This window comes from Sturnus vulgaris, chromosome 1, assembly GCF_052056855.1.
Source record: "Sturnus vulgaris isolate bStuVul1 chromosome 1, bStuVul1.hap1, whole genome shotgun sequence".
NCBI classification, from domain to species: Eukaryota; Metazoa; Chordata; class Aves; order Passeriformes; family Sturnidae; genus Sturnus; species Sturnus vulgaris.
Genome location: NC_142243.1, coordinates 91,736,948 through 91,755,449, shown reverse-complemented (window position 1 = coordinate 91,755,449; position 18,502 = coordinate 91,736,948). Strand labels below are relative to the sequence as shown.

Here is an 18,502-nt window from a genome sequence, read left to right as displayed (position 1 = left end):
AGTAGATGTTAAATCACAAAAATCTCTAAAAGATTTTCCCCTCCAGGTCACATATTATGAAGAGACATTTCCAATCCTATAATAGATTTTACATTTTCTTACTGGGATAAATTTGCATTTGTGTCTGACAATCAATCTAGGAAGTTCATATACATACAAGAGAGGACTGTATGCTTCCCCCTAGTTATTCCATACAACAGAAATGAAAAGCCGTGCTGTAGGATAAGTGATTCAGTCCTCCTACAATTTTCCTCTTTCAAACACCAATGCAGTTTTACTAGGGCAGCAGATTCCTCTTCATTTGGAAGTAGATGGTGTTGTTTAGTTCTACAGTCAGGTTATCAGTCAGATATAGATAACATTTTAATTAAGATATATTTCACGTCCTAGAATTAGTTGTTTGCTGTTTAGGAAAATGTAGTTTCTAAAAAAAAAAGTTACAGAACATTTCTGCTTTATGAAACATCTTCGTAGTATGTCAACAGTTTGGTTCCACATCCCTCAGTAAATCTTGTTCTAGATAATATGGGATTTGAAATAAAATTTGAATTTAAAAATATATATATAAACTATTGGCACTGATAGTTCAGTATTTCAGTTTGGATTTTTCCTTCCTGTTTTCTTGTTACTGGTAGGCATAGGACAATTAAACTGACTCAGCAGCCTTGTCAGTGGCTTCATCTTTTTCTTTTTTGTTGCTTTCCCATTTTTGTTCCCTCAGAAATACTTACTTTTATTGACTCATCTCTTCATTTGTTGACTAGTTTGCCTCCAACAAGTTCCCCCTCTTGAAATACAGTGCCCTGGCTGCCTCCTGTCCCTCTTTCTTTCAAACAGCTCAACAGGTGAAGAGCTAAAGTCTCCAAATGAGGAGGGGATCTCCCTTTTGCCACCAACCTAACATCCAGTGGATTGGAGTACCCAGAGCACTTATGCTTCTTGTAATTAACCAAATCTAACGTGATGCTCGTTCATTACAACCTTCACCTTTGTTTTATTGCTCAGTTGATTTTTAATACATATTGAAGGTTTCCAGCAGCTCTCATACGTGGTTTGTTGCCCCATCAGACCTACACAAGGTATCATTCAGAGTTGCAGTGTCAGTCAAAGGTATTTTTGTTGCAAATTTTAGACCTTATTAATTCATGCACAGCACAAGAAGCCATGGATATCTATTTTCAGTGGAGATATAATTAAAAGATGCATAATTACAGTTAGAAAATATTCCTAGAAAACTTTACTCTTTCAGCATGTGATGTTTCCTTATAGGTAACATTCGGAGCAGTCTTCTAGGCTCACCAAAGATTAATATCAGAACAGTTCACCAGTGGAAAGATGCCTCAATTTTTCAGCTGAGCATCTGTTATATTTTCAATTTAACAAAGCATTGAAAACTTTTTTCATTAATGCTTTTAAATCTAATAATAAGATTGAATATAAATAATATTCAATACTACTTATATACATTGAAGTCAGTACAAACCTGATAAAGTTCTCACTAAAGGAAAGAACATATGATTAAGTCATATTGAACCTGCTTATTAGATGGACAGGAGGCATTGCAAAGCGCTCACTCATCAAGAAACATTTTCTTTCTGTAGATTTTCTAATGGAAAAGTTTTTGTTCTTACATGTTTATGAACAAACCTCTCTGGATATACAACAACAGCTCTTTGAGTGGACATATCTATTCTTCAGTGAGCTACTATTTTATTTATTCTGACAAAATAAATAATTTATTTCTGTATATGTGGATTAACATGAACATCAATAGCTGCCAAAATTCATGCCTACTGAAACACTGATATTCTAAATGGAGAAGTATTTTTTTTTTTCTTTATGGAGGACTTTTGAATTACTTTGAGTAGAACATGATAAAGGAAAGTCTTGACTACCTATGATCATGTGGTACATCTTGCAGGAATTTATCTACCATCTCCAGCATTGTGGCCCTATGATTTGTGTAACTTTCTGCCTATTCAAATACATATTTCCACCACAATTGTATGACAGAGATTCTTAGTATTTTTCTCTGCTGTTAAACAGCTGCTGTCTTTCAGTGTTGGTAAAAAAGTTCTATACATAATTTTCCTTTTTTCAAATGAAAGTGCTTTGGGATTTCTCCAGCCAAAAGATGGACTAGAAATGCAAATTATCCTTAGCCACATAACTCAGAATTACCTTTGTATTTTATTCTAAATCTGTATCTGGATATATAAAAATCCTGAAAACACGTGACATTAAACTTGGTCATATAACTGACATGCTTTTGGGGAAAATAAACATATAGAACTGCCAGCCGCTGCATAAACGTTGTAATAGAATGAGTGCTAATGCTGAAAAGCATCTCCTTTAATGAAAATTTTAATAAAAAATTTAATTATGTGTTTAGAAAAAAATAACCCTAGAAAATTAATATTCAAAAGCTTGAGTGAATTTACGTCATAACTCCTCAAGTTTCTTTTTCCCCCCAGTTTTATTAACATAGACATTTGGGTTTGCACCAATACTCTTTGTTTATGTAAGTTTCCTCCAAGTAATGACTGTAACAAAACATACTCTGGCAGAACCTTGCAAAATATAAGCCTGTTTAAGTTACTCAGTAAAGATAACATTTCTTCAAAAATGCAGAAAAAGAAACTCTAGCTGCATGTTAATTAAATTTAGAACACTCCTTTGCATAGAGTGAAAGTCTGGCAGGCCAGAAAAAATCCATAAATGTGATTGCAGTGACAGAAGGTAAAACAAGAAAGAGGTCCCTGATGTCCAGGCAGCACATGCATGCCCTGTGCAAAAGTCTCTCCACAAAACTGTTGATGGCTTTGCTCCCCCATAACCACAACACGGTTGCCTCCATTTCCAAGCTTTCCAAAAGGTTCCAGACAAGATTCAAACAAACCAAAAAGCTGAATGAAAGAGCAAGAATAAAGTACCCAACAAACTTTCACGCAGTTATTTAGCTACAAGCAGCAACAGGGGCTCCAATGGCTGGAGATTCCCCATCTTGCTTCTGCTACACCAATGTCAGGAAGAATTTCGGTAAATGCTCTCCCACTTACACACTGCTCAGCACCATGGCAAAGACATGGGTAAGACTGCAGGTCACTTGCAGGGATTGTTTCCAGAACTTCAGTATGGATTAGGAAAAATGGTTTGCCTAGGTCACCACCTTTCCCATGGCAGTAATCAAATCATGGCTTCCAGCAGAGACTGGAGTACTCCTTGGGAGGTCGATGTTGCAGTGGAAGGCTATTTTGATAAAGATTTAAAGCAAATGCCCCTAACTACAATAAAGGTGAGGACCATGGCAGTTTTGGCTTGTGTCTCCCATTGGAAAGAAGGAAGTAGCAGGCACTCTGAGGAGGGACTGCAGGATAAGTGCCAGCAGACCAAACCCCTTCAGGGACTGTCCATCTGAAAATGGAGAGAGGATGTAGATGGATGAAACATACATGTACAAATCTGAATATAAATGCTAGTTTAAATACTTCTCAAGGCATCCTCAGTACCACTGCTGCTCAAGGGTTTTGTTTCATGGCTAAAGATAGTTCTGCTGGTAACATGAGACAAAATAACGGTGGAATTGTTTTACTCCAAGAGAGGCTGGGTACTAAGGAACCAGCTTTATTTCCTCCCACCACCAGCTCCTTCTAAAAGATCCTTTACTGTGAGCATTACCTTGTATTTCTTAACATGAGCCTTAATAGGACCTCAGCATCTCTATGGCAGCTCTAAGTGCAGGACTGACTGCCTCTGGGGTACGGCCATTGGCCTGCATCAGGTGTGCTGCTAATATAAGTCAAACAAACCTACGTTTATGCATTTTAAAATACCAGACTTCTGTTTCCATGACAGAAGTTGAAAGAGACAAAGGCCTGAAGTCTCACAGCTTCAGAGTAAAAAAGATTTTTAGCACGGAAAAAGATTTGCTCGGTTTTCTGCCAGTCCAGTCCCAAGTGATGCAAGACCTCTCCTCCACCCCACTCTCCTTTGCACCAGAATTGCTGTAGCTCCCTCAAGAGACAAGAGTATTTCTGCTGAATTTCCAGCTCTTAAAATAATTTATGCTGCATGTGGTATGCAAACGAGCTTTATGGGACTGGGATATCGTCACAGTGTTCAAAGCAGTGAAAGAACCCCAATGTATGCTGCACCATTCAGGAGCTGAAAGAAAATTGAAAATCTGCACGTAATTCAAGGAAAAAAATGGAAAAAACCCACCCATAATCTGTAATAAGTGCCTACTTTTGATTATGAACATTAGCAGGCAGAGATTAGCACCTTTCCTCTCTGTTTCTATAAAAGCTCTTCTATGCAGCCATGAAGTGCAGAAGGGCTGAGGGCAGATCTCTGCCAAAGATCATGCAGTTTAGTGACGGTCTTGGCTGATGAGACGCTTCAAGACCTGATCCAGGGCATTGAAGGAACATGGAAAAGGATGCAGAAGCAGCAGGCAGTTACCTAATACTATCAAGTCTCAATAAAAAATGACAAGCTGAGACATTTTGGCAGGCTTTTTGAATACCAAATAGGACAATGCTTGTGCAAACGGGCCTGGAAGTGAGGTTAAGAGAAATAAATTCACAGCAGAAAAAAAACCCCAAAGCCACACTTCAGAAGCAGCACATTATTTCAGTTCAAAGCTCTTCAGATCACATCTGACCATAGGGTGACAGAATTAGCCCCACTGATTGTTTCTGCAAGCCATGATTCACGTCCAGTATTTTATACATAGCACTTGAGCAAAAACGCTCCCACCTGAGCCAGAATACATAAATATTTAACTTTTCGGCAGCGCGACCGTGAGAGTATTTGCACCTATGGATTTGCTGTGACAGATAAACAAGCCCGTGCTCCTTCCTCACAGCTACAGAAACGAAAGGGAGCAAAACCCTGGGACGTCGGGAGGGTCTGGTTTTTCCATGGGGCCAAGTTCTCACAGAGGTTTCCTTGAACCACCAGACCGGTCGCAAAGGCAAATGCGGGGCCATTCCCACGCACCGGGCAGACGTGTCTGTGCACAGGGGATGTAGGCGGCGGCGGGAGAGGCGACGCGGTGCCGCCCTCCTCCTCCTCCTCCTCCTCCTCCGGGCCGCTTCGGCCACCTCCAGCACAGCCGAGACCCGTTCTTCCGCCTGCGCCCAGTTCTCCATTTAAAAAAAAAAAAAAAAGCCTTTTTTTATTTCCAACTAACTTCGCCCATCCCCTCTCCCGCCCGTCCGAAGGGGCGGAAGCGGCAGACGGGCGCGGGGCGGAGAGCTGGGAGCGAAGCAGGGGCCGCCCGGGGAAGGAGGCTCCGCGCCCCCGCCGCCTCTCTCCCTCCCCGGACCGGCGTCGCTGGCGAGGGGCTGCGGGGTAGTTTTTGGAGGCGAGGAGCAGCGCGGCCCGGCTCCACTCTTCTCCAGCCGCGCCGAGGAGCGCTCGCCCGGCCTCCCCCGCAGGTGGCCGCCCGCCGCCCGCCTCAGCAGCTCCCCCTGCCCGCCGGTGCGCGGCGGCGGGAGGGGCCGCGTCCCGCCCCGCCCCGCCCCGCCCCGGCGTGCCGCTGCCGGGCGGCGCTGCAGAGGGCGGAGCGGGCGGCGGGGCGGTGCGGCCGGCGCCCGGCGCGGGCTGGCTCCCGGCGGGCGGCGCTGCTGCGTTGCTCTGGGAGGCGCCGCGGGGCCGGGCGCGGAGCTGCGGGCTCGGGGGTGTGAGCGGCCGGGCAGGGCGCCCCCAGGATGCTGCGGTTCCTGCGCAGGACCTTTGGCCGGCGGTCGATGCAGCGCTACGGGCGAGGAGCCGGGCGCGGAGCCGGGCGCGGTGGGCTCGGCGGCGAGGGGGACGAGCGGGACGGGGGGCTGCGAGGAGCGGCCGCCGCCGCCGTCGGCTCGGGAGGCTTCCCCTCCTCGCCGCTCCCCGGAGGGGTCGTGCACAGCGCCGGAGCGCCCGTCCACATCCCGGCGGCCGGCGGCAGCAAGCCGGTGCTGCAGTGCCGCGTCCTTCTCCTGGACGGGACCGAAGTCAACGTGGAGCTGCCGGTGAGTAGCGTGCGCTTACCTCCGCCGCCTGCAAAACGGCGCCTGCAGCTACCCTCTCCCCTCCTCCGCATCGTCCCCCCCTCCCTAGCGACGGGCACCTGCGAGTGCCCCCCCCCGGCCGCACAACAGGCGCCGTTCGCCGGGAAAGCCTCGCTAGTTTCGTCCTTTCCTCCGCGGGCGCCCTCGCCGCCGTCCCCGCCTGCATGCACCTGCTGCCAGGTGAGCGGCGCGCCTCCCCGCCATGACCGCCGCCCGCCCCCGTCCTGCCTGCCGGAGCCGTCTGCGCCCTTCTCCCCTCTCCTCGGAGCCAGCGGGGAGGTGGGCACCCGCTCTCCTCCTCCCTGCGCAGCCGAAAACAGCCCCTTGCAGCGCTGCCTTCCGCGGCGCCTCTCCCGCCGGGAAGGGCCGTCCCCGCGGTGCGGGCGCTACCTGTGCCTTTCCGGCTGCTGCGGGGGGCTGAGCCCGCCCGACGGCACCGCCGGCTGTGTGGGGCATTCCGGTGTGCCAGGCGTGGGGAATGGAGCCTCTGCGGGGCAGCGGTGCCTTTGGCACTTTGGTTTGCAGCCCCCAGCCCCGCAGCACTTGTGGCGCGGCCGCGCTGCCCCCGCCGCGGCGCGGTCTCCGGGGGTCGCCGCCTCCTTCTTCTCCTTAGTTCGTCTTTCCCACCGCCCCCGCTGTATTGACCGGCTGAAGGGCTCTCCGGGATGCCCGAGGCGCTCTCCCCGTGCCGTGGCGCCCGGGTGCGGGGCCGGGGCCAGGGGTGCGCCCGGGCGGCTCCGGGGGTGCAGCCCGGCCCGACCCGCGGGTGCGGGGACGGTGCCGGCGCTGAACTTTCTCCCCTTCGCCGCTGTGCAGGAGGAATGAGGAAGGGATGGTGCTGGCCTGCGGGGCTGTGCGTGTGTTGTTTGTGCCTGCTCGCTGGGGTTGGGCCGCCTTTGTAGGTGTTTGAGCATCCCCAAAGCCCGTTGTGTGTCCTTCTGGTTCTCTTAAAGGCAGCTGCACGGTGTGTATCAGTCATTTGCAGTTTTGTTTTTTTCATTCCTTACAGCTCCTAAATACCACCCATCCTTTTTTGCTGACCTTTTCTGTCCCTCTTGAAACCCAAGTCTCCCATGAACTATATGGTAGTTTATCATGTATGAAAAACATTTAATCTTCTTCCTATTTCAACCCAAATAGTCACCAGCCATTAAGCTCAGTCTCCAAAAACAAGTGGGAGAACTTAGTAAGTGCAACAGCCTGAGAAATTGTGCACTGCTTTCATCTCCAGCAGTATAAAAGAGAAGTTTTTTTCAGAGTACCCTTAGACTCTTGTTAGGTGCCTTTCGTATTAGCTGTCATCTGTATATATTGGCATCATTTCACTGAAACATGGAATTTGGTAACGCTATTGTTTCTGCTTAAAAGAAACAGAAGAGATTGAGTAAGACTCTTACAAGTGAATACAGAAGTATGTGAACGGAGCCACCTAGAGATACTTGCTGCAGCATTATCAGGCCTCCCTTGCCTACGGACTACATCGCACATTTCCAGATATTTGAAATGCTAATATATTTCCTCTCCTCACATCTCCTTCACAACTTGCTGCACTCCTCCTAGCATCTCAGCAAAAATCTTTTATAAAGTAGACTTGATGATTGTTATCAGTGTGCTAAGGGTTTACTTTTAGAGGTCTATGTCAATAAGCTTGGTAAATATTTTGTTTAAGGTTATACTCTGATTTATCAGAGGTCGGATATTGCTGTAGAGGCCATTTAAGATGGTCTGAGGATTTGTCGGATCAGAAAGTGAGGTAATGACACTCTTAGTCCTTGACTGCTGAAAACATATCTGCTTGGCCCAGTAAAGAAGCTGTGGAACACTCTTGCTTGAACTGATCTCCCAATGAAGCTTAGACTTACCAGTGCTCTCAGAATGTGAGCTGCATATGTGGTGGTTGTAGCTCAGCTGTCCAAAGACAGAGTAAGAAGTTGGCTTTATTTTTTTTCACCCAAATCCCTAGACTGATGCAGGACTTTGGAGCATGTAATAGCTGTCAGTGTTTTGAGGATTAAAAACTCTTCTGTTGAATTACATATCTATTCCTCATGTTTTTTTCCTTTCTTTCACAGAAAGTAACACCCACACTGAGAGTTAGAAAAACTGAAAGAGGCATTGTACCATTTATAGAAGTTGATCAGTAAAGTTTCTCTGAGCTTTGCAGGTCTAGATTTTTATGGGAATAGGGCGTGAAACAGAAAGTACTTTAATACTCAGGAGCTGAGATATGGGACTGGTTAAGCTGAATGAATAGAGTAGTATCTCTTAAAAAAGTGTATGGTGGTTTCTTTCATTTCAGCTCAAATTTTATCAAAAGGAGGGAGTGTGGGCTTCGTCACCAATCAGCAGCTTACTCATGAAGTCAAGTACAGAGATGATTGTAGAGGATTTCACTGTGATGCTGATTGTGTTTGCAAGCACTTATTTCAGGAGATACTGGTGTCTATAAAATGTGTTGTTTATGGTGGCATTGCACCCTTCTTGCCTTTCTAGTTGAAAAAGGAACTTGTTGATATGAGAACACAATACTCTTGCAACTACAACTTTTTAGGCTATCTCTAAGACTTTGTTTAGAAATAATTGAAAGGTTTATTAGATTTCAAAGACTACCGGGTTTATTTGCTAGTGTGGAGGAATGACAGAAAAGACATGACTGGAGGAAAACTAGCTAGCTATTACACGGAAAAAAGGTTCAGGGTTGTTTTTTTTCTAGTTAATTTTTTTCATTTTAAAAAAATATTCCAGTAAACCCGAAACTTTTGTCCAAGTTAAATGTATCGTGTTCTGCCCCAGTGTTTTCTTATACGTGGGGGCTGTTAGAAAAAGAAATCCTACATCAGTAAATTCATAACTGTTTTTGTGGTTAATGTTATAATTTGTGTGATAGTGTCTGTATCAGTAAGTACATGTCTTGTAAACCGTTGTCAGTTTATGGTGGTAACAGAAGCAGAGATCTACCCTGATCTCCAAGTTCTTCCTTAGCTCGTTCTTCTCTATAGCAATAGTGACTAGAGTAATCTTTATTCTTTATCTGTACTTCCACACCCTCTTTCTACTGGGGCGTTTGCACTTTATTCTTTTTACTGCATGTGCTCTGCCCTTGGACTACCCCATCTACTAACCTGCCTTTCTATGTGTTGTGTACTCTTTGATTTGTAGGTGTTCTCTGGCTTTCACAAACTTGTTTCCTACCCAGCTGCCCCCATACAAACGTCAACATGAGATTATTCTAAGCACTGCAGATACCCCTGGATAATGCTCTCTATACTCAGCTTCTTGCATGAAATTTCAAGGATTGCTTAATGATGCTGGCTTTTTTATTCACTCTTAAGGCAAGAATCATGTACTTTAAAAGTATTCTTTCTAAAGAGAGTAATGCATTGGATAGCTTTTTAAACCCACAAGGTCCTCAGGGCCCTGTATTGAATGTGAGATGCTATTAAGGTTGGATCTGTTGTACAGGAGTGAGTGGCAGTTGACCGGTTCTGTTGCTGTGGGGTGATTTCCCATGGGAAGGGGAACATAAATAGTGTCATTACTTCTTCTTGACCTGACATCACGTGTCTGGGCAACTGAAATCCAGTGATGAGAACTGATGCAAGGAGAAGAACACTTCCATTAGAAACCATCCCTCCTCCTCACACATAGTCTGTGTTTTTACCATTGGGAACCTATTCAGTGTTGCACTCTCACTTACACTGGAGGCTATTAGCTGGTCAGAGTTTGCAACTTGGTTGTAGGTAGATGGAAGGCCCACTTGCTCACTGTTGCCAAAACAGTCCTGCCTCTGTTTTTCTGGAGGACTCGTGACTTTTTAATGAAAGAAAAACTCGTTGTAGGTGATGCTGTGTTCTTACAGAAAGAATGCAAGGAGAGAGCATTGACATTTAGGCAGCAGTGATAGTGCTTGCTAGTTAATACATAGATGGCTCTCAGACAAAGTCAAAAAGCCAAATTTTTCTTAACTCTAAGGCATGATGGCTGACATTTCTAAAAACTGAGCCTTTGATTTTTAATTAGGTGCATCTTATGAAAGCTTAAAGGGCAGATATGAAAGATGGCTATTCAGTGGGACTGTCCAGAGTAGCCGGAATTAATGTTGCTTAATGGTGCTGAAAATGGTATTTTCTGATAAACTGTGGGAGGGCAGGAGGAGAATGAGCATGTGTAGATTGTTCTTGGCTTTTGGTAGTCTTAAGTGGGATAAAAGAAGCAGCAAATGGTAAGCTTCCTCCACTATGAAAATCCTCATCCTGCAAGGCAGATCTAAGATACCTTACATTTTCTGTGATGTGAATCCACAGCAGTCAACATGTTGTCTGTTATAAATACTTCTTTCTAAAAATCTTCTTGCTCTGATAAATTCCTCTGCTGCTGTGAGCACCATTACAAAGACTTGTGTGATGTAGTTGAAAGTATGTAACGTTTAAGGATTAAATTAATCAACGACTCAAATATAACTCTTCAAATCTGTGAATTATTTTCAGATGAATGGCTTTTATTTTGTTTCTTTGGCTTCCTTTTGGTGTATCTGTTTTAATAATTGTTTTGGCTGCTATGGAAACACTTCAGGATAGGAATAGTAAATGTTCTTCAATACTGTTTTCTAATCTCTGATCTGCTATGTGTTGTATTCTTTTCTTATTGGGGTGACATGAACATAGCAAAACTTACTGTCTGGCCTCTATGCTTACATCAAATGTAAATGTTAAATTAACTCTTGAGCAGTCATCTCAGTTTTATTAATTAGTGTGTTTGCCTTGATAAAGTTATAGATATCAGAAGAGAAGTGCAACTCATTTTTTCTTTCTTTCATATCACTCATGACTTCCAAATAATGTTTCATGAATATTAACTGTAGAGAAATGCACTAATATGCATGTAGACAGTTGGATTCAGTTCATACTCTGGAGTTAGGAATAACTAAGGAGTTACACATACACTCCCCTCCAACAGATATATTACATCACATGGATGATGGGATTTTTAATAAATTCTTTAAAGCTTTTATCACTTATAAAATTGGTAATGTGCCTTCTTTATGCAGAAGTTTCCTTTCAACAACATAAAATTAGAGTACTTGCTGGAAAATGTTAAAAGCATATTTGCAGCACTTAAAAGGGAAAGGCCTCTCACGTTCATGAGCTCCTGTGAGCACCAGCACAAGTAATTTCCTTCATAAACTGATCAGGCTCTCTTGGTAGAAGAGATTGGATATTTTTTCTTCTTCAGTTCGCGTTGAAATGCCTTTTGAGTACCTTACAGCTCTGATTAAGCAGCTGTAGCTAGAACTCAATGTGTTGTCTGCTGGTAATAACCTTTAATTATGTTATCCCTGTTCCATATGCCTTGATGCATTGCTGCAGCATGTACTGAAGGTGTGTGAAAGTCATTCACAGTGCAATCACATACAGGATCAGGAACATACACAGCCCCAGAGAGAGAGAAATGAGATGGGGTGTGCACACATGACTGCAGCCATCTTCAGAAATGCATGATGTTAGGGTCTTGAGAGAGAAGAGGGAATTTTTGGCCCTTGATCTGCTTGCCAAACATGCCCAATAAATCTACAGCAGATAAAAGAAACACAGTAGAAAAGGAAGTGCATAGTAGAAAAAGGAGACAAAAAGCAGCATTTTGTTTTGTCGTATGTAAGAGAAATTCTGCTTTTGAGTTCCATTAGTTATTAATGAAAACTAATACAATGTTTCAGTGTAATACAGATAGACAGGATGACAGGAGTGGTGCTGTAAGGAGTTGACAACCAGGGAGGGGGAGAAATCACTGCCAGTAATGACAGCAGTGTAATGCAAAAGCAAGAGCACCTGGTACTAATTCTCTGATGGAGAGCTTATGTGTTTGGAGAGATGGGGAGACGGTAAGGCTGTTGTGTGCACTCAGTCAGAAGCCTTTTTGCAGTGGACTAGAAGATAGCTATGCTTAGGAGAGTAACCATGTGAAATGTCAGTGTGGCTCTTGTTTATTAGCACAAAAATGCATTTCATAGCAGATGTTTGCACTGGGCTTATCTGTCTGATAGCAAATCTTGAAAAAACTTTGAAGACCTCCATGGATTTGAAGGGAGAGGATCTATAAGAAGGAAACTTGCAGAACAGTTTGACAATACAGGAACTTTTTTGTCAACAGTGTTCGTCTAATATGTTTTGGGGTTTTGTTCTAGTGGCTCTATTTTAGCCTAGAGTTCTGGGTGGCAAACCTGTAGCTTCAGGCTCTTAGTAGGAGTCCTGAAGAGGAAAAGGACATCTGGGGATGTAAAAAGTTCCTATGAGGCAAGAAATAGTAGCAAAGAGACTTTGGAAGTGCAGTACATGTGTAAGAGGAAGCAGAGGGCTAGTTTTGTTTGGATTGCAGAAGATGGTCCAGGAAGAAAAAAACTGAAGACACTATATATATAACTGTATAACTATATAAAGTAAGGGATGTATTGGTCATCTGTTTCTTTTCTGAAACTGAAAGGGGACAGCTATCTCCTGCTTCTCTGCACCTGCTTTGTCTTCATGCACTTCCTTGTGCTCCTATTTGTAGTGCCTCTGTAAATACCCTTTTTATGTAACTTTCTCCACGAGGCTTGTTTAGTGTCTCACCTTCTTCAAGCATAAGTCCATTTTGCAATTCAAGGCTTTTGTTGTTAAATACCCAACCATTTCAAGTCTCCCTTTTCATTTGCAGTTTCCTCCTTGAGCAATTTTCTATACTTTCTCTGTGTGGGTATCATCTGTATTACTAGCATGATACCTAATGAATTTTCTTTTTAATAAGTGCAGATTTCTTTTAGTTTTATGGCTTTTCCTTTACTTGATTCTGTTTTCCTGGTCTGTAAAAGTTTTATTTTCCTCCCAGGAGCAGCTAGCTACACAAGCTGTGAAGGATGTCTTCTGGGAGGCACTTTAAGGAGCATTAGAGGTCTGCTGCTTCCTTCTGGTTTGGAGCTTAAGCATAGTTCTCTGTCCTATTCCCTCTTACTAGTTTAGAAAATTCCTGTGGTTTTCTGCAGTTGTCAGAAATTTGAAGCGCTCCTCAGTCCTATTGCTTCCCCAGGAAAATTCAATTTCCTGGCTGTGGCCATGAGTCTCTGGCTGGCTCAGCAGCTCATCCAGCCAGCTTGACTCGCCCAAGTGCCCTGCCTGCCAGGACACAAATGGTGTGGGCTGAGGACAGCTTCTTGTGAACCCTTGCAGAGCTGACACTAGGGAAACACTGGTAGCTATCAGTGAATTCATTCAAAGGTTAAACCTCCATGCTTTAAAAATGTATGGTTTCACATGGGACAACAGAAATAGACCTGGAAACTCAAATGATGTGGACAGGAGGTGGAGAGAAGAAGGGAGAACTTACACATCATTGAGTTTGCAGGCTCTTTGCAAAGTCAATAGAAGGATAAGGATAAGTACAAATAATTTCTTTTTTTGCTAGGATGAGCTCAACAGCTGTTAACAGTATGCACAGTGTTTCTGGGTTAGTATTTTAAATACTTTTAGTACTTGTTTTCCAATGTAGACCATGGTTAATGTTCTCTTTTTTTTTTCTACATTAGAAATAAAAGGGTTGGAGGGTAATGAAGTGTTTAGAGTGACCATCTGCTCTTCATTTGACTTACTATTTCCATTTATTTCTATGCATCAATTTAAGTGTGTCCTGGATCATTAACTATATTGTGATGAGATTATATTGAAATATTTATTGAAGTTACAGACTCAGACTCCGGCTATGAAGCATGAAAAATATTAAGAGTTAATTTATGTTGGCTGTTTGGTTTTGATCTGTACAGATGCAGATTGTTTCCCTTCCTTGTTGTTATGGAACCACAGATAGTTTATCCAAACAAATACCAAATGTTGTCTTTTTTTTCTTTTCCTCTTTCCTTTTTTCTTTAAGTATGCTAACAAACACCTTGAATTTATTCTATATTTTATTATCTTAATACATGTGGTACAGTTCGTATGATAAGAGACTGGAAATCCTAATAGAAGAGTCAGTTTAATGTTTGTGAAATATTACAAATAACTCTACACATATATGTGGAGAATGTTGGTACTTTCTTTTTATATGAACATAGTGCTATCAAATATACAGTTAGAAAAGCAGTGTTACCATTTATGGATTGTGACCTGTAATTAAATTATTCTAGCCTGCAACGTTATATCAAAGGATAACTTGTATGAGGATTAATTCTTTTGTGGTTGTTTGAAAAGAATGATTTTCTCAGTAGTTCTTTGTAGCACTAGTAATTGATTGTATTATTTTCATTGGTATGTATATATATATATATATTTAAAATAAATGTAGAACTTGAGAGGATTTTTGAAATTTAGCAGTCTTGACTGGGAAAACACCTGTTTGTTTTTTGTCCTCAACTGAGACTAAACAAGGATAGTGATTCCCATTTTTAAGTTTAAAATTCCGTGTTGTGTTAGGTCCTATAGGTTATATATTTAATGATAAACAATTTCAGTTTTCTTTGTTAAGCTTTAAAATTATGCCAGGTTCTGAACAAGTCCTCACTTTAATTTTGATAAATAATATTAAAAGGCTAACTGCATCACATCTCTCTTGTTGGTATGAGGTCCAAATGTTACCTGCTTTAACCGTACAAGTGAGTATTTTCCAAATTTTCTGAGAAAATAAGCAGTCCTATGAAATTTTTTCCTTCTCCCTTGTTTCCATCCAGAATTGGTCAAGGCTGCTTTCTGTCATTTAACCAAATCTCTTTCATACCTCGTTGGTAGTTCCTGGATCTATGATAATGGCATGATTTTAAATTAGGAGCTTACATTTATGTAAAAAGACAAAACTCAAGAACTTCTATTTTCGTCAGCAGATCTGAACACACCAGTGTTCAGTGCAATCATTGTGTTGCAATAAAGATCACTATTCAGTAGAGATGCTGATCCTCAGTGTGGAGGTTTTATATTCAAGCTACTTACTGAGCAGAAATTCTTCCCGAATAATGAACCTTCCATGAGTGCTTTGCTTTGAGAGATGATGAATGATGAGTCTGTTATCTCTTTGAATTAAGCAAATAAGGGAAGAGTGGTGTTATTCTTCAAAGTAGGTCGTATCGCTAGGAAGGGCAGCACCCTGCAAGTGTGAAGTCCAGTGGGCAGTATCCACTTTTCTCTCATTTTTTGGTCTTTGGATGCCGATGTAAATTGCTGTGATTTCAGACATCCTGCTGTATCTCTGTGGAGGAAGGAGCTGGTTTAATAGTGTAACAATATAACTTCATTGTGCAAAAGACTTGATTTCTTTTCCTCCCTCTTCCCGCTGTTTCATGTTACTGGGCTGGGTTTAGTTTCTTTCCCTGCTGTTCAGCAATGAAGAGAGGGTGGCAGGAAATGTTCTTTTTTGTGGCTGGCATCCCCTTTCCCTGAGGAGGAACATTTCCAGCCCTGCTCCGACTGTTCCAAGTCGGGCAGCGGTCTCATGTGCCAAGGCCACGCTGGGAGCTGGGAATGGGAACACCCAGCTGCAGGGTGGGTGCCCGTGTGCCCAGCATCTCTCTGGCACTGAGAATTTTGCATGCAGCTCTCAGCAGCATGCTGGAGCTTTGCTCTTGAATTCCAGTTAATTAAGATGTTAATTTTGATGGGTTTTCTTTTAACGGGGGAACGAGCTTACTAGGACAGCAGAGACCCCTGATTCCTTTAACAGAGGCCAGTGAAGCCATTAAATGTTGGCTGTAGCACTTCTCCCTTTCTCCTTTAAGGTGATTGCTTAAGATGTTACCAGCCTGTATGTGTGCTCTGTCTCTCTTCGTTCTCTTCTTCTCATACAACGATATTTCACATTTGGCTTTTCTCTGTTCTATGAACTGTTTTAAAACTTATAAAATCAAACCCCTTGTGAAAATTGGGGAGCCTTTGGGGCATCAAAACTTAAACTGCTGCAAACAGTAGGCACTTGGAGAGGATTTGTTCTTTTAATTAAAGAGATTTAGTTAATTAAAGGTATATATTTTGGGAGGTCAATCTATGGGGAAATAATCTCAACAACAAATGTTTTATGAAGTATTCTTAAACTTAGAATGGAACACAGGATGAGGTTATTTACCCACTGCCTTCATGTTTTCCCTTGAAGTCTCTGAGCCATCCCCTCTTTTGTTGATATTACATACAATTGAGGTGTTTTGTTTTTTTTTCCTGTGTAGCATGTTGATGCATTATGTGCATTAAAATTTAACCTATAGTAAAACTTTTCTCATGTGTCATTTCTGGCTTTAGAAAATAAAGATACTTACTTTAAAGATGGAAAAAATGAGGAAGGAGTTGGAGCATTTGTCTGTATATTAGCAAAAAAATAGGCCTAAGTTGATGACTGCATTTCTCAGAAGGGAGTGGGAATAGAAAAATTCAGTGCTGTGAAACAAAAACAAGTGGGTTTTGTTTGCTGCTATTGAAATTTGCCAGCAGATATTCTCATTTTACAGTTCATAAGCTTGGATTTTGATGTATTTTCACATTAAACACCCAGCATATTTTGGTCTGTGATTTGATCATAAAACATATTTTGTAAAAAAAATCTTCATCTATTTCAGCAAACGTTTTGCTTTAACAACGTTGATATGGTCAGGAAAGAAGATCATGATTTCATCTCCCCACATGTTATTGTATTAGCTACAGATAGAATGGTTTCTTTTTGAAGAATTTCATTTCACTTTGACATAGCAAAACAGATCATCTGATAGCATTTCCAGTATGATCAGAATCTTGAAAAATTGTCGAACGAAGCAGAAAGTTATGCTCTTTCGTAGCTAGAAAATACTGTTCATCCAAATTCTATTTCAGAAAGCAGATTTTTCCCTGTAAAAGCTGCCAGTTTCTCAGCATTTGTGTAATGCCAGGAGGGGAGAACTTTCCCAGCTGTTTCAGTAAGCTGTGTGCTGGAAGCTTTCTAGGAAGAGGAAATAGTCTGAAGAACCTCTGTGTGACACCTCTGTATGAGCTTGCTGTGACTTTCAGCAGCTGTTGAGAGTGGGAAAGCTGCAGTGCAAGTGCTGGCTTGAAGGATAGCCCTCAAAATGAACTTTGTTTCGTTTGCATTCTGTAAGGCACCTTTACTGTTTACTGAAATCAAAAGTTACTTCTTAATTTAAGGCAGATAGAGCTTTTACATAATACCAAAATCTTCAGTAAGGTGTTTGGAAAAGTTGTTTCTTGCAAGCTACAGGGCAGACAGCTGGTTAGGTTGTGAGAGAGAAAGGGAAACATTTAAAGAATATGAATTCCTCTTTATTGCATATGCACTAACCTCATTAACAAGATAAGGCTGTCAAGGCTGGGGCAGCATTAAATGACTTGTGGGAGCCAGCAAATAGAGATCCCCTGAAAAGCCTCAGGCCTGAGGAGCTCTCCCTAAAGACAGCAGCTCTCTGAGCAGCACTGCCTGCTTCCCTTGCACAAGTGTTGGATTGACTCCAAGACGCTGTATATGGGAAAGAAGTTTTTTTCCCAATTTTCCTTTTGAGTCTTAGAAAACGACATATTTTTTTTTGTCCTGGTTTCTTAAATGGTGCAGTTATCTGTCTACATTGCAGAGCTGATACAGGTGAGGTGGAGGGCGAAGTTCTTTTGTTTCTGTCATCTTGTGCATGGTGTGAAAGTGCACACTGGAAACAGCAGATCGCTCACTGACCCTGTGCAATCCAACTCCAGCTTGTGGTGCTGGAAAAGTCTCTGAAAGCAAAACATGAATTCAGTGCAGTTCTGGAGGGACAAAATGTCACCACTTCCTCAGCTTCCCAGGCTGTTGTCTGCTTAGCTTGGAAAGTATCCTCTGTGAAATGCCACACTTGGGTAATCTCTGCCTCTGCACAGATGGCAGTGGAAGCTCCCTGGGAGGCGGAGCAGGGCGTGGGAGGCTGGGTGCAGGGCTGATGTTCCGGGACATTCGGGGGGACCCTGCTGCTCCACGGCTGCATGAAAGGAGCGTGTACACAGGTGGGGTCAGTCTCTTCTTCCAGGTAATGAGCGATGGGACAAGGGGAAACGGCCTCAAGTTGTGCCAGGAGATGTTTAGATTTCGTGTTAGGAAAAATATCTTCGCTGAAAGGGTTGTCAAGCATTGTGATGGGCTGCCCAGGGAAGTGGTGGAATCACCATCCCAGGAAGTGTTCAGAAAATGTGTAGATGTGATGCTTAGGTAAGTGCTTTAGTGGTGGGCCTGGCAGTGTTAGGTTAGTGTTTGGACTTGATCTCAGAGGTTTTTTCCAGCCTTAATGGCTCTGTAGTTCTACAATGAAAATATATGCTTTGGAGTATATTTCTGTTTCTGTCTTGTACACGGACATAACTCACAGTACTAATAAACTTGGGGTGGCTTTACTGCTAAAGGATGGGTTATAAATGCAGAAATGGACACCATAGACAAGTCTGCAGCATTGGTTTCAGATCTAAATGAATTTATGTGTTACTTAAAGTGCCTTTTGTATC

At 42.8% G+C, this 18,502-nt stretch overlaps 1 protein-coding gene across 5 annotated transcripts in view; it reads left to right on the top strand.

Moving 5' to 3' along the window:
• Positions 1–5,699: 5,699 nt before the first annotated feature.
• EPB41L4B (erythrocyte membrane protein band 4.1 like 4B) overlaps positions 5,700–18,502 on the top strand; it is a 166,172-nt gene continuing 153,369 nt past the window's right edge. For all 5 annotated transcript variants that reach the window (XM_088171683.1, XM_088171673.1, XM_088171664.1 and 2 more), the window contains exon 1: positions 5,700–6,014. In XM_088171683.1, the coding sequence (XP_088027809.1) occupies positions 5,715–6,014 (300 nt within the window). In that variant the 5' untranslated portion in view covers positions 5,700–5,714. The remainder of the gene's footprint in view (positions 6,015–18,502) is intronic.